The sequence below is a fragment of the Lithobates pipiens genome, unplaced genomic scaffold (assembly GCF_037356315.1).
Source record: "Lithobates pipiens isolate NorthernLeopardFrog02 unplaced genomic scaffold, aLitPip1_a1.2 Scaffold_30, whole genome shotgun sequence".
NCBI lineage: Eukaryota > Metazoa > Chordata > Amphibia > Anura > Ranidae > Lithobates > Lithobates pipiens.
In genome coordinates, this window is record NW_027507791.1 from 75,106,127 (window position 1) to 75,126,790 (window position 20,664).

General features: G+C 41.5%; 1 protein-coding gene across 2 annotated transcripts in view; it reads left to right on the forward strand.

Annotated features, from left to right (window-relative positions):
- Positions 1-20,664, forward strand: part of KIAA0586 (KIAA0586 ortholog) — a 216,805-nt gene that overhangs the window by 116,372 nt on the left and 79,769 nt on the right. For both annotated transcript variants that reach the window (XM_077464465.1, XM_077464466.1), the window contains exons 29-30: positions 1,110-1,243; positions 5,379-5,466. In XM_077464465.1, the coding sequence (XP_077320591.1) occupies positions 1,110-1,243; positions 5,379-5,466 (222 nt within the window). The remainder of the gene's footprint in view (positions 1-1,109; positions 1,244-5,378; positions 5,467-20,664) is intronic.

A 20,664-nucleotide genomic window follows, 5' to 3' on the forward strand; every position in this document is an offset into this window, starting at 1 on the left:
TCCCCCCCGCCTCGCTCCGGTTCCCTCCACCGCTTACCGGAGCCATCGGTAGCTGCAGAGGTGATTGGATCATCTTCCTTGCTGGGTATGGAGACGAGTGAGAGGAAGATGGCCCCCATCCGTCTCCATACCATTGTAGGGCTGAAGCAACGTCAAAATGTCACTTCCACCCATCGCTCTTAAAGGGCCATTTTATGTATTTTTTTTTTTTTTCCAAATGACCTTATTTTTTTTTTTTTTTTTTGCATTTTTGTGTAAATATTAGATGTGAGGTCTTTTTGACCCCAGATCTTGTATTTAAGAGGTCTTTTCATGCTTTTTTTCTATTACAAGGGATGTTTACATTCCTTGTAATAGGAATAAAAGTGACACTTTTTTATTTATTTTTTATTTTTTTAGAACAGTGTAAAAATAAAAGGCTAAATAAATAAGAAAAAATAAATAAATTTTTTAACGTGCCCCATCCTGCTGAGCTCTCGCGAAAAGCGAACGCATGCGTGGGTAGCGCTCCCATATAAAAGCGGTTTTCAAACCCCACATGTGAGGTAATACCCCGATTGGTAGAGCAAGAGCAATAATTGTAGCCCTAGACCTCCTCTGTAACGCAAAATATGCAACCTGTAGAATTTTTTAAACATCACCTGTGGAGATTTTTATGAGTAAAAGTTTATCGCCATTCCACGAGCGGGCGCAATTTTGAAGCATGACATGTTGGGTATCAATTTACTCGCCGTAACCTTATCTTTCATAATATGAAAAAAAAATTGGGCTAACTTTACTGTTGTCTTATTTTACTGTTGTTTTAATTCAAAAGTGTATTTTTTTGCAAATAAAGTGCACTTGTAAGAACACTGCGCAAATACGGTGTGACAGAAAGTATTGCAATGACCACCACTTTATTCTCTAGGGTGTTAGAACCCCCTAACCTTATACTTTTTTTTTTCTAAGTAATTTTCTAGCAAAAAAAAAATCTCTTTTTAAATTGTAAAAAACAAATCTCAGAAAGAGGCTCGGTCCTTAAGTGGTTAAAGTTTTATTGCCTCAAGCTATCTTCCCAAAGTTTATATCAGGATATAATGGTATCATTAATGAACTGTCTTACTTTACAGGAGGTGATGATGCAGATAATATTAGCTCTGGTCCAATGAGCATGAAGGATCTGGACGCACAGCTCTTGCCTGTTCATTATCCACATGCCGACAAGCCATACCAAATGCCATCTGTGCCCAGGGACACCTCACAGGTGAGGACATGAATGCTTTGTTCTATACACATTGTTTTCTACAACATATGCTTTACATTTGGGTCTGTTTCTACTTGTGGAACAAACTCCCTCTGCATTTTATGGTCTGCCAAGAAAAAAAGACTTGTTTTATCCAACTCCCAGAACTCAAACAACTATTTTTATTGTTGTACTTTTTTCAAAATATTTATGCTTTTAAGATTCAATTTTCTTAAGGCTCGGCGCCTGACAAGTCGCGCCCCATTCTGTACTACGGAACCGTTCTAATAGGAGCGACTCAAGTCGCTCCTACTTAGAAAAAAGGTTCCTGTACTACTTTTGCGGCGACTTCGGGCGACTTGCATTGACTTCTATACAAAAGTCGTTTTGCAAGTCGCCACTGAGGTCGCGGCAGGTCGTGCCGCCTACTATGTGAACCGAGCCTCAGCTGGCCAATATCTTTCACGTACCTAGGATGGCGTTTGTTTTGGTAATCTAAATGCGTCTAGTTTGACTGTTGGGATTGACCGCAGTGTAGTTGGGCCTTCTCAATACCTTGGAATTACAAAAGTTGAATCGACAGCCGTGCTCACAGATCAGATAAGTGCGATTCTTATTCTCAGTGGCTAGGATGTTGCAGGCCCCCTTGGTCTGATTTAGAGGCACACGCCTATAATTCAGACTATTTTGAGCCCTGGTTCACACCAACGTGACTTTGAAATTATGCTACTTCATCGCAATTTCAGTGCGATTTGGATCTGCACTTTCATCGTGGCTTGCGATTTACTTTAACAGAAGTCAATGCAAGTCACAATTAAATAGTAGAAAAGTAGTGCAGGAACGTTTTTAAAGGTCGCTCAGACTTGATTTGCAACAATTTGAACGGTTCCATTGTCGAAGACAGGGACCGACTTGTCATGCGATTTTGGAACTGTCAAGTTTCATGACTAATTGCACTGGTGGGAACGAGTGCAGATGGTTAAACCTTGAAAAGCGGTCTATTTGCCGAGTCGGTTTTCATCCAGACGTTACTGTATTGCACCAGTCCACCCCACTACCATTTTGTTGTAATCTCGTTATCCTGGAACACACTGCTTGTTGTCTCTCATTCACAGACTGAATTAACAAATACCTATACAAAAAATTATATTGCATCTGATTATCAGATTCAAGCCTGCCTTGAAAGTTTGATTGTGATTTGTGGTATAGGAAGTAGAGAGCGACTCTCTCAATGGCTCTTCACTCATCCTGTTCTTTTATGGAGTCTCTATGAAGTTGGACAACAGCGGCCATCTCAGGCAGCATCTGCCAGTGTCACGGTCCTGATATAAGAGGCTATAAGCTGTTGCCTTTTTGATGGCATTAACCTTCCTTTATACAATTTGCAATGATGGCCAGTACTTGTGATACAACTGCTTTTCTGTTGCATGCTGTTACTGGAAAAGGTGGGGAATGAGATCATGTCAGCTGTATCTTCATGTGTATTAGCACATAACTGACACCAAGTCCAAGCTAATTAACAGCTACGTGCAACTGACTAGTTTGCATATAGACAGTCGCCAGTACTGCAGCTGTTGCTGAGCTGTATTTACCAGACTAGGGAGGCCCATCAATAAACTTCACTAAATACTCTTTATATCTCTACTGGCCTCATGACACAATTTCAGAAAATAAATTATTATTATTATTATTATTATTAATATACAGGAGTTATATAGTGGCAACAGTTTGCGCAGAGCTTTACAACGTAGAGCGGGGGCATTACAATACAGTTCAATACAGAACAAATAGGTGGGCCCACTCATTGAGCTTACAATCTACAATCTAGCTTATAATTTTCTGCAAAAAAAAAAAAAAAGTTAGACCCTGTTGCCATTCATTTCAACAACACGCTTCACATAAAATTAAGTGCATTTAAAGTATTTTTATACATGTTATTAATTTGTAAAATCCACCCTTGCGTAGACATATAAATGCCCTGGGACTGTCGCTGGGGACTATGACATTCAAGGAGGGAATTGACTGTTCCTGAATAAGTCAAATTTGATGGCACTTTCATAGGCACAGTGCACGTGACTAAATAATTGTTTATAGAAAGAAAAAAAGCTGCATGTAAGCATTTCAAATACTTTAATTTTTCTCTACTTTTACCCAGCATTTTTTTTTTGTTGGAGGCAAGGCCTCCTTAAAGGCTAACTCCACTTTCGTGGAAAAAATATAGCAAAAAATATATTATATAATTGCTACAAAATCCATGTTGTATTTTAAGGTTATAACAAATTACCTTTTCATTTTCAGTCTACAGCCATTGTAATTTTCTGTAAAATTCAACCTGGGGTTGTTCTGTGCATTATTGGTATACAGAATTACTCTAGAAAAGTCATTTTCTGATTGGCTTACTGATTTTTCCAGAAAGTCTGCACTAAAATGCAAATCAGATTTTAGGCATCACCTATAATGGAAATGTACAGTAAGTTTTGGAGAGATTCTCCAAGGGTTAATCACTTGGAAAGGTATGCAAGCACTGCAGCGTTTCCCATTAGAACATATAAATTGCATAGATTAACAATGAGCCAGACCCCCCTATTCATGCAATCATTCTTCACAGCAACAAATGGTAGGAATCTGCTTGTAAACTTTGGTAATAACCTGCAATGTACTACGCATTTTTCTAAACAAAAATGGAGTTACGGTACTTTTTAAAATTTAAAACTTTCCTGAGAGAGGCAGCAAGGTTACCATTGCTTATCTCTTTTTGAAAAATGCTAGGTGCTTGGCTACTATGCTGACTTAGATACTTGGCATCTGTGACCTGGTACAAGTATGTGGATCAGGAAAGTCAGAAGAAAGTCAGCACTCCGTATTCTGCATATTAATTGGTTAAAGACATCTGGAGAAAAAGTGGTCAGCAATGGTATCCCTCCAGATTTTTTTTTTTTTTTTTAAGGGGCCCCTTTGCCTCTAACAGCAAAGCAGATGTCATATCTGTGTGCATCCACGTGCAGTTTACCTCTGAACCAGAAAAATATTACATCTCGCTCTGTGTAATCTGTTAATTATCATAATTCTGTAAAGGGAGAGGACCCCGACACATTTTTTCAGGGGGATCCTGCACAATCTCAGCATGGCAGTTCACATTGTGATCTCATTAGACTCGCAGCATTGATTCTCTGGGTAGAATCACTGGTATCAAGTTGCTGCTATTGAAAGGTCTCATGTGACCCGAAAGCAATTGTAAAGGAACCACTTTCAAAGTCCACCCATAAATGTAAATTCCACTGATGCGGTCCCCCCCCCCCCCTTCGGTGTCACATATGGCACCTTTCTGGGGGGAGCAGATACCTGTCTAATCCAGGTATTTGCTCCCACTTTGGCAAAAGATCGCTGCAGTATCCGTGCCGATCTACACCATGTCTGGCCCCTCATCCGTCCCCCTTACTGTCTTCTGGGAGACACACAGGTCCCAGAAGACAGCAGGGACCACTCGGAACACACATCGCGACTCTTGAATGCGCAGTAGGAAACAGGCAGCGTAGCTGCCAAGGCTTCACTTCCTGATTCCTTTACGGAGGATGCCCGCGCCTCCACCCGTAGCCGAGGGACAGGTCAGCAATGGGAAAGGTTATCGCGGGTGCCCTGGACAGGTGAGTGTCCTTATTTTAAAAGTCAGCAGCTGCAGTATTTGTAGCTGCTGACTTTTAATTTTTAATTTTTTTGTTTCTCCGCTTTAAGAACAAACTACTGTGATTTAACAAGATATGTTATAATATGCTAAACCTTCATGGGTTAATCTTTGCCTTTGCCTCACATTTTACACCAAATCCTCCTCTATGAAATATTTCAGGATGTGAATCACAAACCCAGATTAGTCTCAGGGATTTGCAAAGCAGTCTATAGGCCAGCTTGCTTCATAAGGTCCCCAGATGGTTTGTTCAGAAGCAAGAGTGTGAATTGGGTTTTAAGTGATAGCATGTCCTTCTTTACACTTACATAATGCTACAAGCAAGCAGGGTGTTTATAAGGTGCTATTTTAACTGCTTTGTTGCCAGCCTAGTACTTATTGGCCATTCTAGGAAAGGAGAGTGCCACCAAATGTCAGTTTTTCTTTAGCTTCCCATTCTCAGTCAAATTTTAACACGTACTATAATTATCACAGGGTCCCGGACAGCCTCAAAAGAAACATCAACCAGTGCCTACCCGCTTTATACAAGTCGGCGTTAAGTCAGCCGAAGATCTTCACCAAGGTAAATGTTTGTCTGAGTTTTAACAGGCAGAGAGGGTTTAGCAGAGGAAGTTTTGCTATGCACATGCTAAGTGTTCTGACACTGATGTGAAAGTTAATTCACTTTGGGGTCGTCAGACACCCCTGCTGAAAGAATCTGCTAGATATTCAAATTGTGAACTCAGAAGATGGCCACCAGATGGCAGAACTGTTTCTTCAACAACACGCTGAAGTCATACAATGTGGTTTTGGCCTATTGTCTGTGGTTTTTAAGAATTCACGTTTTTTTTATTTGCCAAGAAACAATTCTATTTGAAATTAATTCTCTGCAAAAATGTATTTGTTTTATTACAACACTGCTCCTCTGCAGTTTAACGGTATGAAAGGTAAGTGGTATACAGTAAAATAGCATTTTTTTTTTTTATCTAGCCACAAATACATTCAATTCCAGACAATAGGCATTTATGTATGTAATCAACCTTTGGCCTTATGTATGAAATAAGAAATCCGTGTCCTATTCAGAAAACCAAGGGATTCTGCCTCCACACTAGAGAAAGTATAATCATCTTAGAAAACAAAGGAAGCTGGGAACAGTGTTGGTTAGCTCCTTTTTAATTCATAGATTTTTAATTTATGTGAATTTTTTTTTTTTACCACTTCCCGCCCGAAGTACGTCATATGGCATCGCTGGCTTTGAGTGGGGATATCTGAATGATTCCCTGCACATTAAGAACAATTGTAGCGGCAGTTCAGACAAGCGGCGGGATTGGACGCCCCCCTCCCCACACTCCAGGGCTTCTACCGGCTCGCCTATGCGACCTATGCCAGAGAAGGAATACACCATCGGCCCGAAGTTCACTATAGAGAATCCAGAGGACCAGATGGTCCTGGAGGTCTCTATGGCTCTCGGAGACCCAGGCGCGACGTTATGACATCATGTCCGGCCTGGCAGTTGTAAATACTGCCGCATACTTGGCTGGAAAGCAGAGATTGTTTGTTTGTTTTTTGTTTTTGTTTTTTGATCTCCGGATTTTCAGCCTGGAGGAGAGATCTGGGGTCTTATTGATCCCAGATCTCTCCATAAAGAGGACCTGCCATGTACTATTCCTATTACAAGGGATGTTTACATTCCTTGTAATAGGAAAAAAGTGATAAAAGTTTTTTTTTTTTTTTTTTTTTTTTTTTTTTTAACCACTTGACAACTAACTGGGCACTTAAACACCCCTCGTGACCAGACCAATTTTCAGCTTTCGGTGCTCTTACATGAATTTGAATGAAAATTACTCAGTCATGTAACACTGTACCCAAATGAATTTTTTGTCCTTTTTTTTTTTTCCCCCCCCTCACAAATAGAGCTTTCTTTTGGTGGTATTTGATCACCTCTGGGTTTTTTATTTTTTGCGCTATAAGTTAAAGACCGAAAATTTTGAAAAAAAACGCATTTTTCTTTGTTTCTGTGATAAAATTTTGCAAATTATTTATTTTTTTTCATGAATTTTGGCCACAATTTATACTGCTAGATATCTTTGGTAAAATAACCCAAATTAGTGGATATTATTTGGTCTTTGTGAAAGTTAGAGAGTCTACAAGCTATGGTGCAAATCATACAAAATTGATCACATCTGATGTACTGGTGGCCTATCTCATTTCTTATGACCCGAACAAGCCAGGAAAGTACAAATACCCCCCAAATGACCAATTTTTTTGAAAGTAGACATTCCAAGGTATTTAGTAAGAGGCATGGTGAGGTTTTTGGTGTTGTAATTTTTTTCCAACAACTCTTTACAAAATTAAGATTTATTTTTTTATTCTTCACAAAATTGTCATTGTAATAGGTTATTTCTCTAACATGGCATGTGTATACCACAGATGACACCCCAAAATACATTTTGCTACTCCTCCTGAGTATTATGATACCACATGTGTGGGACTTTTCCACAGCCTGGCCACTTGGAGAGGTCCAACATGCAAGGAGCGCCGTCACGTGTTCTAGGAGCATAAATTACACATCTAACTTGTTGACTAACTATTACGCTTTTGAAGGCCCTGGAGCACCAGGACAGTGACACTGATACCTGGCACTGATGACCCGTGGCACTGATGACCGATGGCACTAATACGTGGCACTGATGACAGATGGCACGAATACGTGGCACTGATGCGTGACACTGATGACAGATGGCACTGATGCGTGACACTGATGACAGATGGCACTGATGCGTGACACTGATGACAGATGGCACTGATGCGTGACACTGATGACAGATGGCACTGATGCGTGACACTGATGACAGATGGCACTGATGTGTGACACTGATGACAGATGGCACTGATAACAGATACACTGATGGGGTTTTGTGTTCAGAAGCGTGCAGGGGTCTCTAAACCGGAGAGTCAGAAGAAACCCTGGGGGGAAAGGGAAAAGGTGGAGCAATTTTTTGCCCTCTTGACCAGCACTGCAAAACTCAATCCAGTCTGACCACAGTGGGAGGAAGATTGGGGGCCTTCCTCCTACAGTGGAAGGTGGTCTCCAGCCAGTTTATTCTGGGGATCATAAGGAGGGGATACTGCCTAGAGTTTTTAAGATCTCCCCCTCGCAATCTCCTGGTCATGGATCTTCCCAAGAGTGTGGTGAAATCTGAGATCCTGTTGGAAAGCCGGAATGTAGTGCGTCGGGTTCCAGCGAACGAAAGAGGACGGGGGATTTACTCCCACGTCTTCGTGGTGTCAGAAACCATGAAATCAGACTGAGACAGAAGTACAGTTAAGTCACACTTATTAATGTAAAAACAAAACAAAGGAAGTCAAAATATAGCCAAAGTTCAGTAACCGGAACGGTTCGTCAGCCAAGCCAGGAGTCGGGATCAAAGTAGTGGAACAACGAGCAGGATCTGTAGCCTGAAGGAATGTCAGCAAAGCCAGTCTTTAAACAGGAATGCAGGAGGTAGTTTCTTGTGATGTGACCAAGGTGAAGGCAGAGCTCCTCTGGACTGGACGACTTAAGTAGGCAGGACTGATGAGCAGGATCAACAGCTGGGTAACTGTGGAGAGAGATGGGAGTTGGCAATTAGGCGACAGCTGAGCAGCCAGCTCAGACACGTGAGAAGTACAGGCTTATCTCAAAACTTAAAGCCCCTGAACCCTGAAGTCTGTGGTGTACCGAAGATTTCGCATGGACTCGGTCAGAGTACTACTACCCCCAAATTGCTACATGTCATCTATAGACCTCAAAGATGCCTATATTCATAACCCCATTGCAGAGGTGTTTCAGAAGTTTCTCTGACTGGCAGTTTGAGTCGGGGAAGAAATAATCCACTAACAGTTTCCGTCTCTTACATTCAGCTGGTCCTCCTCACCCAGCATATTTATGAAGGTCATGGCAGAGGCCCTGGCTTTTCTTCATCTCAGAAGCATCTTAATCGCCTACCTGGACAGCTTACTTCTCTTTGCGGCTTCCCCAGAACAGTTAATCTGGGATATGGCGTCGACGAAGGACCTTCTGCGGGGCCTCAGGTGGCTGCTAAACCTAAACGGTCCAGCTTGGTGCTCTCCCAGCGCATTACCTGGGAGAGCAGGTAGACTCCACATAACAAAGTATTTCTGCCAGAGGAAAAGTGCAGAAGATAGACAGCACAATGCATCTGCAGACAGCCCAGCCAGTCACAATAAGAAGGGCAATGTCATCACTAAGGCTGCTAAATTTTAGCTATTACAGCAGTACAGTGGACAGGGATGCACTTTTGCCCCCCTGCAGCCTTTCATACTGAAGGTGTGGGACCACAGTTAGGCATCATTAGACACCCTAGCGAAGATACCACCACAGGTAAAAAGATCATTGTTGTAGTAGAGGAGGACAGTGAACCTGTGCCAGGGCCAGCTTTTGGATTTTCCAGTGACCAAGATCGTGACCACAGACGAAAGCGCCAGGGGATGGGATATACACCTGGGCCCCATGTTGACAACATAGGGTAACTGGGAGTGAGAGCAACTCCAAAGGTCATCGAACTGGAAGGAACTGAAGGCTGCTTCTTTAGAGCTCTTGACCTTTCAGGGGGAACTGCAAGGCCACCACATACAGCTGCGATCGGACAACTCCTTGGCGGTGGTGTATATAAATAAACAGGGCGGAACGAGGAGCGGAGCCCTTCTATCCCTGGCATCAGAAATCCTGAGCTGGGCCAAACACACAATGCACTAAACCAAAAACAAACGAGTCCAGCGCTGAATTAACATAAAGTGCCAATGAATATAATATGCAACCCTCCTAGATTTGATAACCACTATATTGAGTGCTTAATACAATCTACCAATCCTCAAAGTGCACTGTGTTCTGAACGCTGCATAAATTCATAATCTCAAACAGTGAATCATGAAAATAAAAAATGCAATTGCAAAAACAATCAATTGGTGATCAATATGATAGTCCAATCTATAGTGAATGTGATCAAAATGATAGTCCAATATATGGAGAATAGAGATAGATTCTGTGAACACAAAATCTTCAGTCTGATCCACCTCTGTGCATATAGCAAAGCAATCCTTGTACTGCCCTCCACCGGATGTGCCCGCACCTTAAGGCTTAATAAAAGCACTTGTGACAGTAGTCTTTTGAATCAAATCCTTTTTATTATTTTAAATGAAAACAACATTAACACAATACAGACAAAACCACAAAAATAGAGATCACATCAAACCAAAACCCCCCAAAGGAAAAAAAAACAAAAAAATTATATATATATATATATTATGCCCCAGACCACTAACTTCAACAACCCCCCCCCCCCCCCCACGGGGTATATATAACACGAAAAATAAAAAAAGAATGACAATATCCAGTATTACAAAGTAGACAGTACCCATCTTCACTCTGATCCACCTCCTTGCATATAGCAAATCAATCCTTGTACTGCCCTCCACCGGATGTGCCTTTACCTTAAGGCTTAATAAAAGCACTTGTGACAGTAGTCATTCCTCTTGGGAAACTCCTCCTATTGTTCCTCCTTCTTTTGGTATATGACTCGGGTAGCTGATTTCACTATGGAATGCTCCTTCCTGATAGTTACCAGAGACCTCCACTCTCATCACTCACATGCAAAGCAATAGTGCTTTATCTCTTTATAAACGTATTAAATGATCACCATATACAGTATACACTCACATTTTCCATGTTAAAAACCAGCCTTTGTAACAAACAACCTGTGTGTGTAGATGATGGTATCACCTTGGAACCGGCACTGCAGCTCCGGTCGGCAGTGCACGATTTCAGGAGGTGATGCCATCAGTGAGATTCAAGCCCATGGCATGAACCTTTGAAGGTAGCAGGGAATACCACTATGCTACAGAGCTGAGCATGGTGGTGGCGTATACGAACAAACAGGGTGGGATGAGGAGCCCTTCTATCCCTGGCTTCAGAAATCCTGTGCTGGGCCGAACACAATGCATTGTCCCTCTCTGTGGTCCATTTAAAAGGGGAGAAAAATACAGTCGCAGACTTTCACAGCAGGAGTACACTGAAGGAGAGCAATTGGGTCCTGATCCAGGAGGACTTCAAGCTAACCAGGAGATGGGGAACCCCAAACGTGAATCGTTTCGCTTCAAAAGAGAACACTCCTTGCTCTATGTATATTGTAACTAAACTCCTAAATCATTTAGTGTAATTTTCCTAATGTGTGCTTAAACCCTCCCCATCGAACATGCTATACTTTGAAACCTTATATACTTGAATGTGCGATCCTTACATATACTTACAGCAGTGTATTTAGAAAAAAATATTTTGATTTATTAATGTGTTTTATTCTTAAAATAACCCATTTAAGGAAAGTTTATCATTAGCAGAAAAATGTACTGTAGACAAAGTGGAGACTTTGGTACAATTTATGTCTAATTTTGGGCTTTGTGGCACGCTTGAGTCTTTTATCCAGCTGTTTTCAGTGATTTAATGCCCTATTATTTATATAGTGGCAAACCCACAGAGACTGCCTCTATAATGTGACTTTTTACATTTGGCCAATGGAATATTTTCATTTATTTGAGGTTTGTGCAAGAATGGTCCCGACCATTTCTCATTTGATTGATGATGTGGAACGGCTAAATTGAATGGCATTTTCTTATTGCTGTATTTAAAAAAGAATTTAAGATCTGGCTAGGTGACTATTAAATTATAAGAAACACTTTCTCACTTATCTAAAGGGTGTATTTATACCAAACAGCAAGCGGATGCAGCGGACGCATGCCTGCAAAGACTGTTGAGGATTTTAGGGCTAAAATTCTAATTTGCGGGATGTTGAATGAGTGTGTTGCAGTCTGCAGGCAAATCATTAAAGTGGACCTGTCCTGACCTCAAAGGTTTCTAAGGTACCATATCTTACTAAAGGTTAACTCTTTCATGTTGGACCCAGGCTTGTATCTACATCTACTCAGTTGGAGTTTAAGCTCCTCCTACTGTCGTTCGTCTGTCAAATTACAGAACTTCAGTGGAAAGTTGAAGTTGTTGCATTTGCAGGTTAATAAGGGGGAGAGGGGGCTGTGACACCAAGGGTACTTGGATGAAGTCAACGCTTCATGTATAATTCTGTGCTAGGATCCAACAGGGTCTCCATCCATATAAAGAATCTACCTAAAGACCAACACGGCTACCTGCAAACGCTGCAAGGGTCCTGAAATTTAGTACTGTTGTCATCTTAGAAGCATCTAAGTTACGATTAGTTTCACTCTAAAAACAAAAAGGTAATGATATGCCCTCTCCAGACCTTGAATGCCAAAGGTCAGCTCCAGCCTAGTAGCTATAACATTGCCATGTTTAAATATATTAATATTAAAGAAAATGAAAATGGTAGGTCTGCTTACCTAGGGGGCAGTGAGCTCAGAAATAATAAATGGACCTTGCATTTTCATACAAGGTTCACTTTAACATGGCGAATGAAAAATAGAAATCCAGATGTGCAGTGTGAGCAGGACTTATTTCAATAAATGTTATATGGTAAGGTGCGATTGACCTTATCAGTATGTCATCGCTAAGTAGGTGTGACCTAGGACAAAAGCCCAATTCACATGGCACAGTGGTTGGTAGCTGTCCTTATATGATATAGGGTAAGGAGGGGGACACAAATTGCTAAAGTTTTACAGTTTGGCTTGATCCCTCTACAAACAGAAGTGGGAAAATAGTTAAAGTGTATGTCCGGGTTAAAAAAATTATCTGCAGTATGTTCACATTCCACCATGTTTTCTATATATTTTTTTTTTAATGTTTTATTTAGTGGTATGCGTCAAAATGCAATAACATGACATGACATTGAGATCTGCTGTAAGAAGACCATCCTAAACATTCCACATAAAGTGTTTTCTATCTTTTTAAATGACTCCTTCCTGTGGTAAGCTACAACCTCTTCTGCACTGCCATCCCAAGCAGTGTCAGAAGTTAGGAGCTCACTGGAACATTGGCGGGATCAACAGGCTTTTTTTTTTTTTGTACTTCAGCATTATTAGAGAGACAAAACATTAGTAAATTTGCATGTATTGCATAACTGTACTGAAAATGTGTTTTTCATTTAATTTAGCCCAGACATATATTATAGTTGTAGAGCTGTCCTGTGCGCATTTTGTATTTTATCTCTGAGTCTAATTAGCTTTCCAATTCTTCATCTAGTACTATCATTTTAATTGCACATTGAAAACAATACAATGCAAAAAGCACCCATGCAGGGGCCTTTCTACAGCCATATAAATGAAAATGTTAAAACACTACACTGGTCAATTTCTTTGCAATGTGATTTGTTAAAGGTACCACCATTAATTGTTTTTGCAGCAAAGAAGTCAGCGCCTCACTACAAGCACATCTAATGTTTCAGAACAGAAATACACTGGAGTGACACGGTAATGCCGCGTACACGTGATCGGACCTTCCGACAACAAAATCCATGGGATCTTTTCCGACGGATGTTGGCTCAAACTTGGCTTGCATACCCACGGTCACACAATGTTGTTGGAAATTCCAAACGTCAAGAATGCGGTGACGTGCAACGAGCCGAGAAAATTGAAATTCAATGTGGCTCTTCTGCTTGATTACGAGCATGCATAGAACTTTGTCGGAATTTCCAACAACGGATTTTGTTGTCGGAAAATTTGAGATCCAGATCTCACATTTTGTGCCGGAAATTCCGATGGAAAATGTCCAATGGAGCCTACACACGGACAGAATTTCTGACAAAAAGTTCCCATCGAACATTTTCCGTAGGAAAATCCGACCATGTGTATGCGGCATTGCAGGATATAGGTAACAAGATTGTAATAGAGAGTTTATCCCATCACCAGTGAAACTGAAAACATTTCAGTCTGGATACTGACCGATCAGACTCCCCTATGTCTTAAGTGTCTGAAATACATGCAGCATAACGCTACGAAAGGGTTTACCAAGTGCCAGTATGATTTTTCAAGTGGGAATAAACACCCTGGTGAACTGAAATTATTTTGTTTATTTATTCTGTCACGGAGAACTCATTTGGCTTGGATGAAAATGAAGAGGGTGTGTCGAGTTTTGATGTACAAAAAAGAGCCTAATTTACCTACAGGAGTTAGATTACTTATCCTGTAGGAAAAAGGACATATTTGGGTTTTTGAGAGTTGCTTGGATCAGCTCTTCCCATTGATCTTATGCCAGGCTAAGAGCATCTGTTCCAACCCAGTAAGATTTATTTATAAAGAATTTTATATATATATATATATATATATATATATATATATATATATATATATATATATATATATATATATATATATATATAAAAAGTGTGTGTGTGTGTGTGTGTATATATATATATATATATATATATATATATATATATATATATATATATATATATATATATATAGAATGTATGGCAAGTATGTGCCTTGTTCCCATTTATAGGAGAACCAACCAACAAATAGGTTGGCAGTCAATTGGAAATATTCAAATATCAGCCATTTTATTTTGTAGTGGGCACAATCTCCTCAGTTTGACAGTTCTGCCACCTCATGAATATACACATCACTGGAAAAAAAATATATACTATTGCTTCTCAAAAGAATTTGTTTCCAGCAATCAACTACTGGAAGAAAGTATGAATGTGAGCAAACCTTTGCAAAGCTGTCAGATAAAGCACTGACCTTTTGATGTTCAACAAATACACAGGAAAATCTCGTGTATCCCTAGACAAAACAACCTTCCAACGTGCTTTGAATTACCATATTCACTTTAACCTTAATATTGGCAGCATACAGTATGTAGAAACAGGCATGTCCATAGTTCCAAATTAATGCACGAACAGTATGCACTAATTATTAGCATGTGGCCAAAGGTGTTTCTGGGGGGGAGAGAATCTGCAAGCAGACATAAAACATAATGGTGAAATGGCTAACTTCTGATAAGACCCATCTATGGTGGCGGTCAAGCCTGTGCAAGCAGAGTAGAGTGGAACGCTACTTTTCTATGTGTAAATTATCCATCAATGGGATCATGACAGACGTGAAGAGTCATGCCAGAAAACTCTATTGACTGAATATCAGGTTGCAATGAAGGAAGTAGCTGCATGATGCTACAGTTGCATACAACAGGCTGAAAGCTGTTTATCCGAACGTATTACTTCTATGACTTGAAGCACAATACAGTGCCTTGAAAAAGTATTCACACCCCTTGACATTTTCCACATTTTGTTATGTTACAACCAAAAACGTAAATTAATTTTATTGGGATTTTATGTGATAGACAACACAAAAATGACACATAATTGTGACATGGAAGGAAAATGATAAATGGTCTTCCACATTTTTTTACAAATAAATATCTGAAAAGTGTGGAGTGCATTTTTATTCAGCTCCCCAAGTCATTACTTTGTAGAACCAACTTTTACTGCAATTACAGCTGCAAATCTTTTTGGGTATGTCTCCACAAGCTTTGCACATCTAGAGTGCAATCTTTGCAAAATAGCTCATGCTCTATCAGATTGAATGGAGAGTGTCTGTGAACAGCAATTTTCAGGTTTTGCCAAAGATTCTCAATTGTATTTAGGTCTAGACTTTGACTGGGCTATTCTAACACATGAATATGCTTTGATCTAAACCATTCCAAACCTACCATGTCTTGTGCCATACTCTTTCCATTTTGGAATCATTGATTGAACAGTGCTCTGTAAAATGTTCAAAGTTTTGGATATTTTTTATAACCTAACCCTGTTGTAAACTTCTCCACAACTTTATCCCTGACATGTCTGGTGGGTTCCTAGGCCTTCATGATCCTGTTTGTTCACTAAGGTTCTCTAACAAACCTCTGAGGGCTGCACAAAACAACTGTACTATTTATACTGAGATTAAATTACACACAGGTGGACTCCATTTACTAATTAGGTGACTTCTGAAGGCAATTGTTTCCACTAGATTTTAGTTAGGGTTATCAGAGTAAAGGGGCTGAATACAAATGCGCGCCACACTTTTCAGATATTTATTTGTAATATCTAAATATTGTAATATCTGTATCTGTAATATTTTGAAAACCATTTATCCTTTTCCTTTCACTTCATAATTGTGTTGGTCCATCCCATACAATCCCAATAAAATCCCAATAAAATAAATTTGTAAGTTTTTCTTTATTAGCATGGTTGCAAGATCACAACTAGCAGCCAGTAGCCTCTAGCCCACAATGGTGTTTGAGGGGTGGTGGTCATCAGGGATGTACAAGGAGAGGGAGGGAGCAGATTCCAAGGGTGCCATTGAAAAAGCAAAGAGGAGTGGCAGCAGAGCCCTTATAAAGCAGTATGTGGATTGTATATTGTTTTTCGGGTATATTCTTTGAGAAGACGAACGTTTGCAAGAAAAGGAATCGTCTCATATTTGATGAGGTTGCGAATAGCTCAATTGTATAGTAGATGAAACCTTCAGTGTGCACATGTGAAGAATACCTGACGCAGGAAGAAGATAGGTTGCTCTTGATGCCACGGGGAACCTGTTGATTTAAATAATTAGTTCCACAATTTGAAGTGTCATGGATTCTGACTGAAATTAAAACTTTATAATGGGGAATTTATGGGTGACAAGGTCAAGAAAGCACAAACAGTGATTTCACATGAATTCTTAGAATCACTCTCCAATGAATTGGGATAAATGCTTATCCACAGCAATGCTCCTGCTTTGACTTAAACCCATTTCTAAACAACAATATATGCTAATATCTATTGTTCAAATAGTCGATGGGACTTTGGCTAGGTTCACATTATTGTGGGCCATGTGGCCTGCGATTGCTCGGGCATGGCAGCCTATTTATTTGAATGGGCTGCTGTGCCTGCATTTCCCACAGGAAAAAGGTGCATTCACCTTTTTAAAAATGCGGCCAAAGGGAAACCACATGGTCTTTTTGACCATCTGCTTTCCCTGCGCAAACACGATGTGGACTGAGATGTGTAAGGTGCCTTCAGAATAAATGGCAGACCTGTGCATCTCATAAAAGCTGCATGATTTTGGGTGTGGGTGGTTGTGGGAACAGGTGCGATTCCTGCACCTGCAACCAGCCTGCAGACTGGGGGCAAGTGTGAACCGAGCATTATACCACAATTTAATAGTAAGGTTTGTACAGGCTGTTGTTCACAAATAATCAGTTCAAACAGCAAGAGTGGATGAACCACGCCATGCCATGCACCAGCTCACAATCTAAGCAAGGGCATTGCTGTGGGGTTAATATTTTTTCTCAATTTAGTGGAGAGTAATTCTCCAAATACATGTGCAGTCACTATTTGTATGTACCTTAAATTTGTTACCCATAAATTCCACATTTTGCCGTCGCCTAAAATTGCAATCATGCTAATATTTTATAATTTTATAGTAAACGTGTTTACAACAGGGGCAGACACAAGTCACTTGTGAAGACCAATTTTGAGAGCCAACAAAGCAGGACTAATGCCGTGTACACACAATCAAACTATCCAGCGGACTTAGTCCATGTGTGGTCTCTGGCAGACCTTTTCTTCCCAAAAGTCTGGCGGACTTCGAAAGAAGTCTTGATTCAAAATTGTCCGCCGGACTCGGCAGTCCAGCGGACAGTCCGCCCGTCGGTGTGCTAGTGTCCCGGACTTTTCAAATGGACGGACTTGCCCACACACATAGTAAAGTCCATTCATTTTGAACGTGACTCCAGGTAGACTGGACTAGAGAAGCAAGTCTATGTTGCTGCCTCCATCGGCGAGGTTGACACCATGCTAGGCCCGTCGCCTGGTATGGATTTAAAGGGGAACCCCTATACCGAAAAAATGGCATGGGGGTCCCCCCAAAGTCCATACCGGACCATTATCCGAGCACGCAGCCCGGCCAGTCAGGAAGGGGGGTGGGGACGAGAGAGCGCCCCCCTCCTGAGCCGTACCGGGTCGCTTTCCCTCAACATGGGGGGGTGGGTGCTTTGGGGAAGGGGGGCACCCTGTGGCCCCCCACCCCAAAGCACCTTGTCTCCATGTTGATGAGGACAAGGGCCTCTTCCCGACAACCCTGGCCATTGGTTGTCGGGGTCTGCGGGCAGGGGGCTTATCGGAATCCGGGAGCCCCCTTTAATAAGATTTCCGGCCCCCGCACCCTATGCGAATGAGTATGGGGTACGGTGTACCCCTACCCATTCGCCTGGGGGTGGGAAAAGTTTAAATAAAAAACACACGACACAGGTTTTTAAAGTTATAGTTTATTAGACAGCTCCGGGGGTCTTCTCGCCGGACTCCTCCACTGTCTTCTGCTCTTTTACTACCAGAGGAGCCGGGCTTTCTCCTTCGTCACCGCCGTCCGGGGGTCTTCTTTCAACTTCGGGGGTCTTGTCCCGCTCTTCGGTTCTTGTACTGGGCCTCCGCTATCTTCTTCCAGCTCTTTTACTAGCGTTGGCCCGGTCTTCTCGTTCATCGCTGTTGCTGTTGCCGCTTTGTTTCTCTCTCTTCTCTTCTTCGGATGTTGACACCACGCTCTCTCCGGCTGTAATGCCAGGGACATCTTGCTTGTTCGCAGAATTACAAACTTGCTGAGTTTGGATTGAAGTCGAGGCTCATTCCTACTGAGACGCTGCCATAGACTCAAAGTAAGCGTCAGTTCAAAAGAAGAGGTATTTTCTCTAAGTCACTCTATAAATGAAAAAAAAGTAACTGTGCTTGTACACTATTGTGCACTTTCAAATGCTGCTGGGAATTCCCTATTCTGCAGCAACATACTCTTTATGCCATGTATTACCTTTTTAAATGATGCGCCTCCTCACTCTGAATATCAAGCTGGTACAGTAACTATTCCACGCCGCCCACGCTCCCTGTGCCATGCTGGCTTATTATGTATGGTGCACTTTACATCTTACTATTCAAAACTCTCATTGTCAGCAATGAATTTTATTTTTTAGTGACAATGACACCATGCAATGCAAATACATCCCTCCTTATAGCAACTCCTTTGCCAACTTCTCATGATGACTCTAAGGCCATCTGGTAGAATTCAATGATAAATGCCTTTCAAAAAGACTGGTTCAAAATATTTGTTGCATTCCAGATCTCTATCGACAGTTGGTGTTTCCAATAACTCAGTGGAATAAGGAGGAAAAATGGAGTTTAGAACAGAACAGGTGCAGTTGTCTCTAGCAACCATAAAAACAAGTTTTTATTTTATTAGCTGCATGTAAAAAGGGAAAGTAAGGTTGAAATTTACTGTGGATTACTACACTAGTTCTGTTCTAAATTCATATTGGTAATTCTGTATTTAGAGGAAAGCATAGTTGTAACACAGATATCTTCAGTGCTCTAAATACAGACAGTAGAAAATACACACATATTTATTCATATTCCCATGTATATAGATGCTTTGATGAACAAGTGTTGTGTTATGGGTGTTTTTGGATACCGACCATATTAGACTGATTTCATTCAAATAACATTGGTTCGCAATGCTGACTAACAGTACAGTGACAAGTGTGCTGAACAGGATGCAGATTCGCGGTGGCCAAGGAGTTGGGTAAGTGTGAAGTAAGTGATCTGGGATGACCCAGGCAGAACGGACAATTGGGCACTTTTTTTTGGAGTGGCATCATTTATTTTGAATAAACCTCCCTCCACTCCAAAAACTTGCTAAAGAAGACCTTGTACCAATTTTTGGCCAGGCACATTTGACATTGCATGGTTTTGCAGTGATGTTTATGCGTTTTGTTGCACGACGATTGTGGCAAAATCACACAGCTTTTGGGGTGCCAATGACCACTTGCCGCCTGTGCTATAGCCGAATGACGGCTACAGCGTGGTCGTCCTGTTCTGGGAGGGAGTCTATTGACAGCCTCCAGGACCGCGCCCACTGCAGCATGCACTGGGTGAGCTCTATGAGCACTGTTTCCTTCGGACACAGCTGATCACAGATCAGGGTAAAAAAACAAATAGCAGCTCTTAAAACCGTGATCAGCTGTGTCCAATCACAGCTGATCACGATATAAACACACCAAGGCCCCTTTCACACATGCGGACGATATGTCCGTATTTCATCCATCCGTTTGCGGATGAAATACGGACATACATTCATCCCTATGGGATAGCGGGTGTCTGCGGATGAGCATCCGCAGACACCCGATTTCGTCCGCCTCCGCAACAGTCCGATTCTGCAGACGGAGGAAAATCCTATTTTTCTATCCGTCTGCAGAGCGGATCGGACGAACACGGACAGACGGTCCGTGCTCGTCCGATCCCCCATAGAGGAGAGCGGAGAGCTGACAGGGCGGTCCCCGCACAGTGTGCGGAGACCGCCCTGTACGCAGCCAGCTCAGCGGGGACAACGGAGCGATCCCCGCTGAGCGAGCGGATCTTCACGGGGCGGATCATTACTGATCTGCCCCGTGTGAAAGAGGCCTTAGGGGTTATAGACATTCCTTCCATTCCCACACTGTCGCAGCTTGAGGAAAGAGCCGGTAACTGGCACATGTGAAAGAAAATATTACGCTCATAATCAGGGCACTGATCATCATTGTCCTGTTACTCAGTGCAGCCTCAACACTGCCCATCAGTGCCGTCTATTAGTGCCCATAAGTCCTGCATATCCGTGCAGTCTCATCAGTGTCTCCTCTTCAGTGCCTATCAGTGCAGCCTCATCAGCACACAGCAGTAAAGGAGAAAAATGACCTGTTTGCAAAATTTTATAACTATCTTAAAAAGGTTTTTTTTTTTTCAAAATATTTTGATTTGTTTAAAAAAAACAGTGGTGA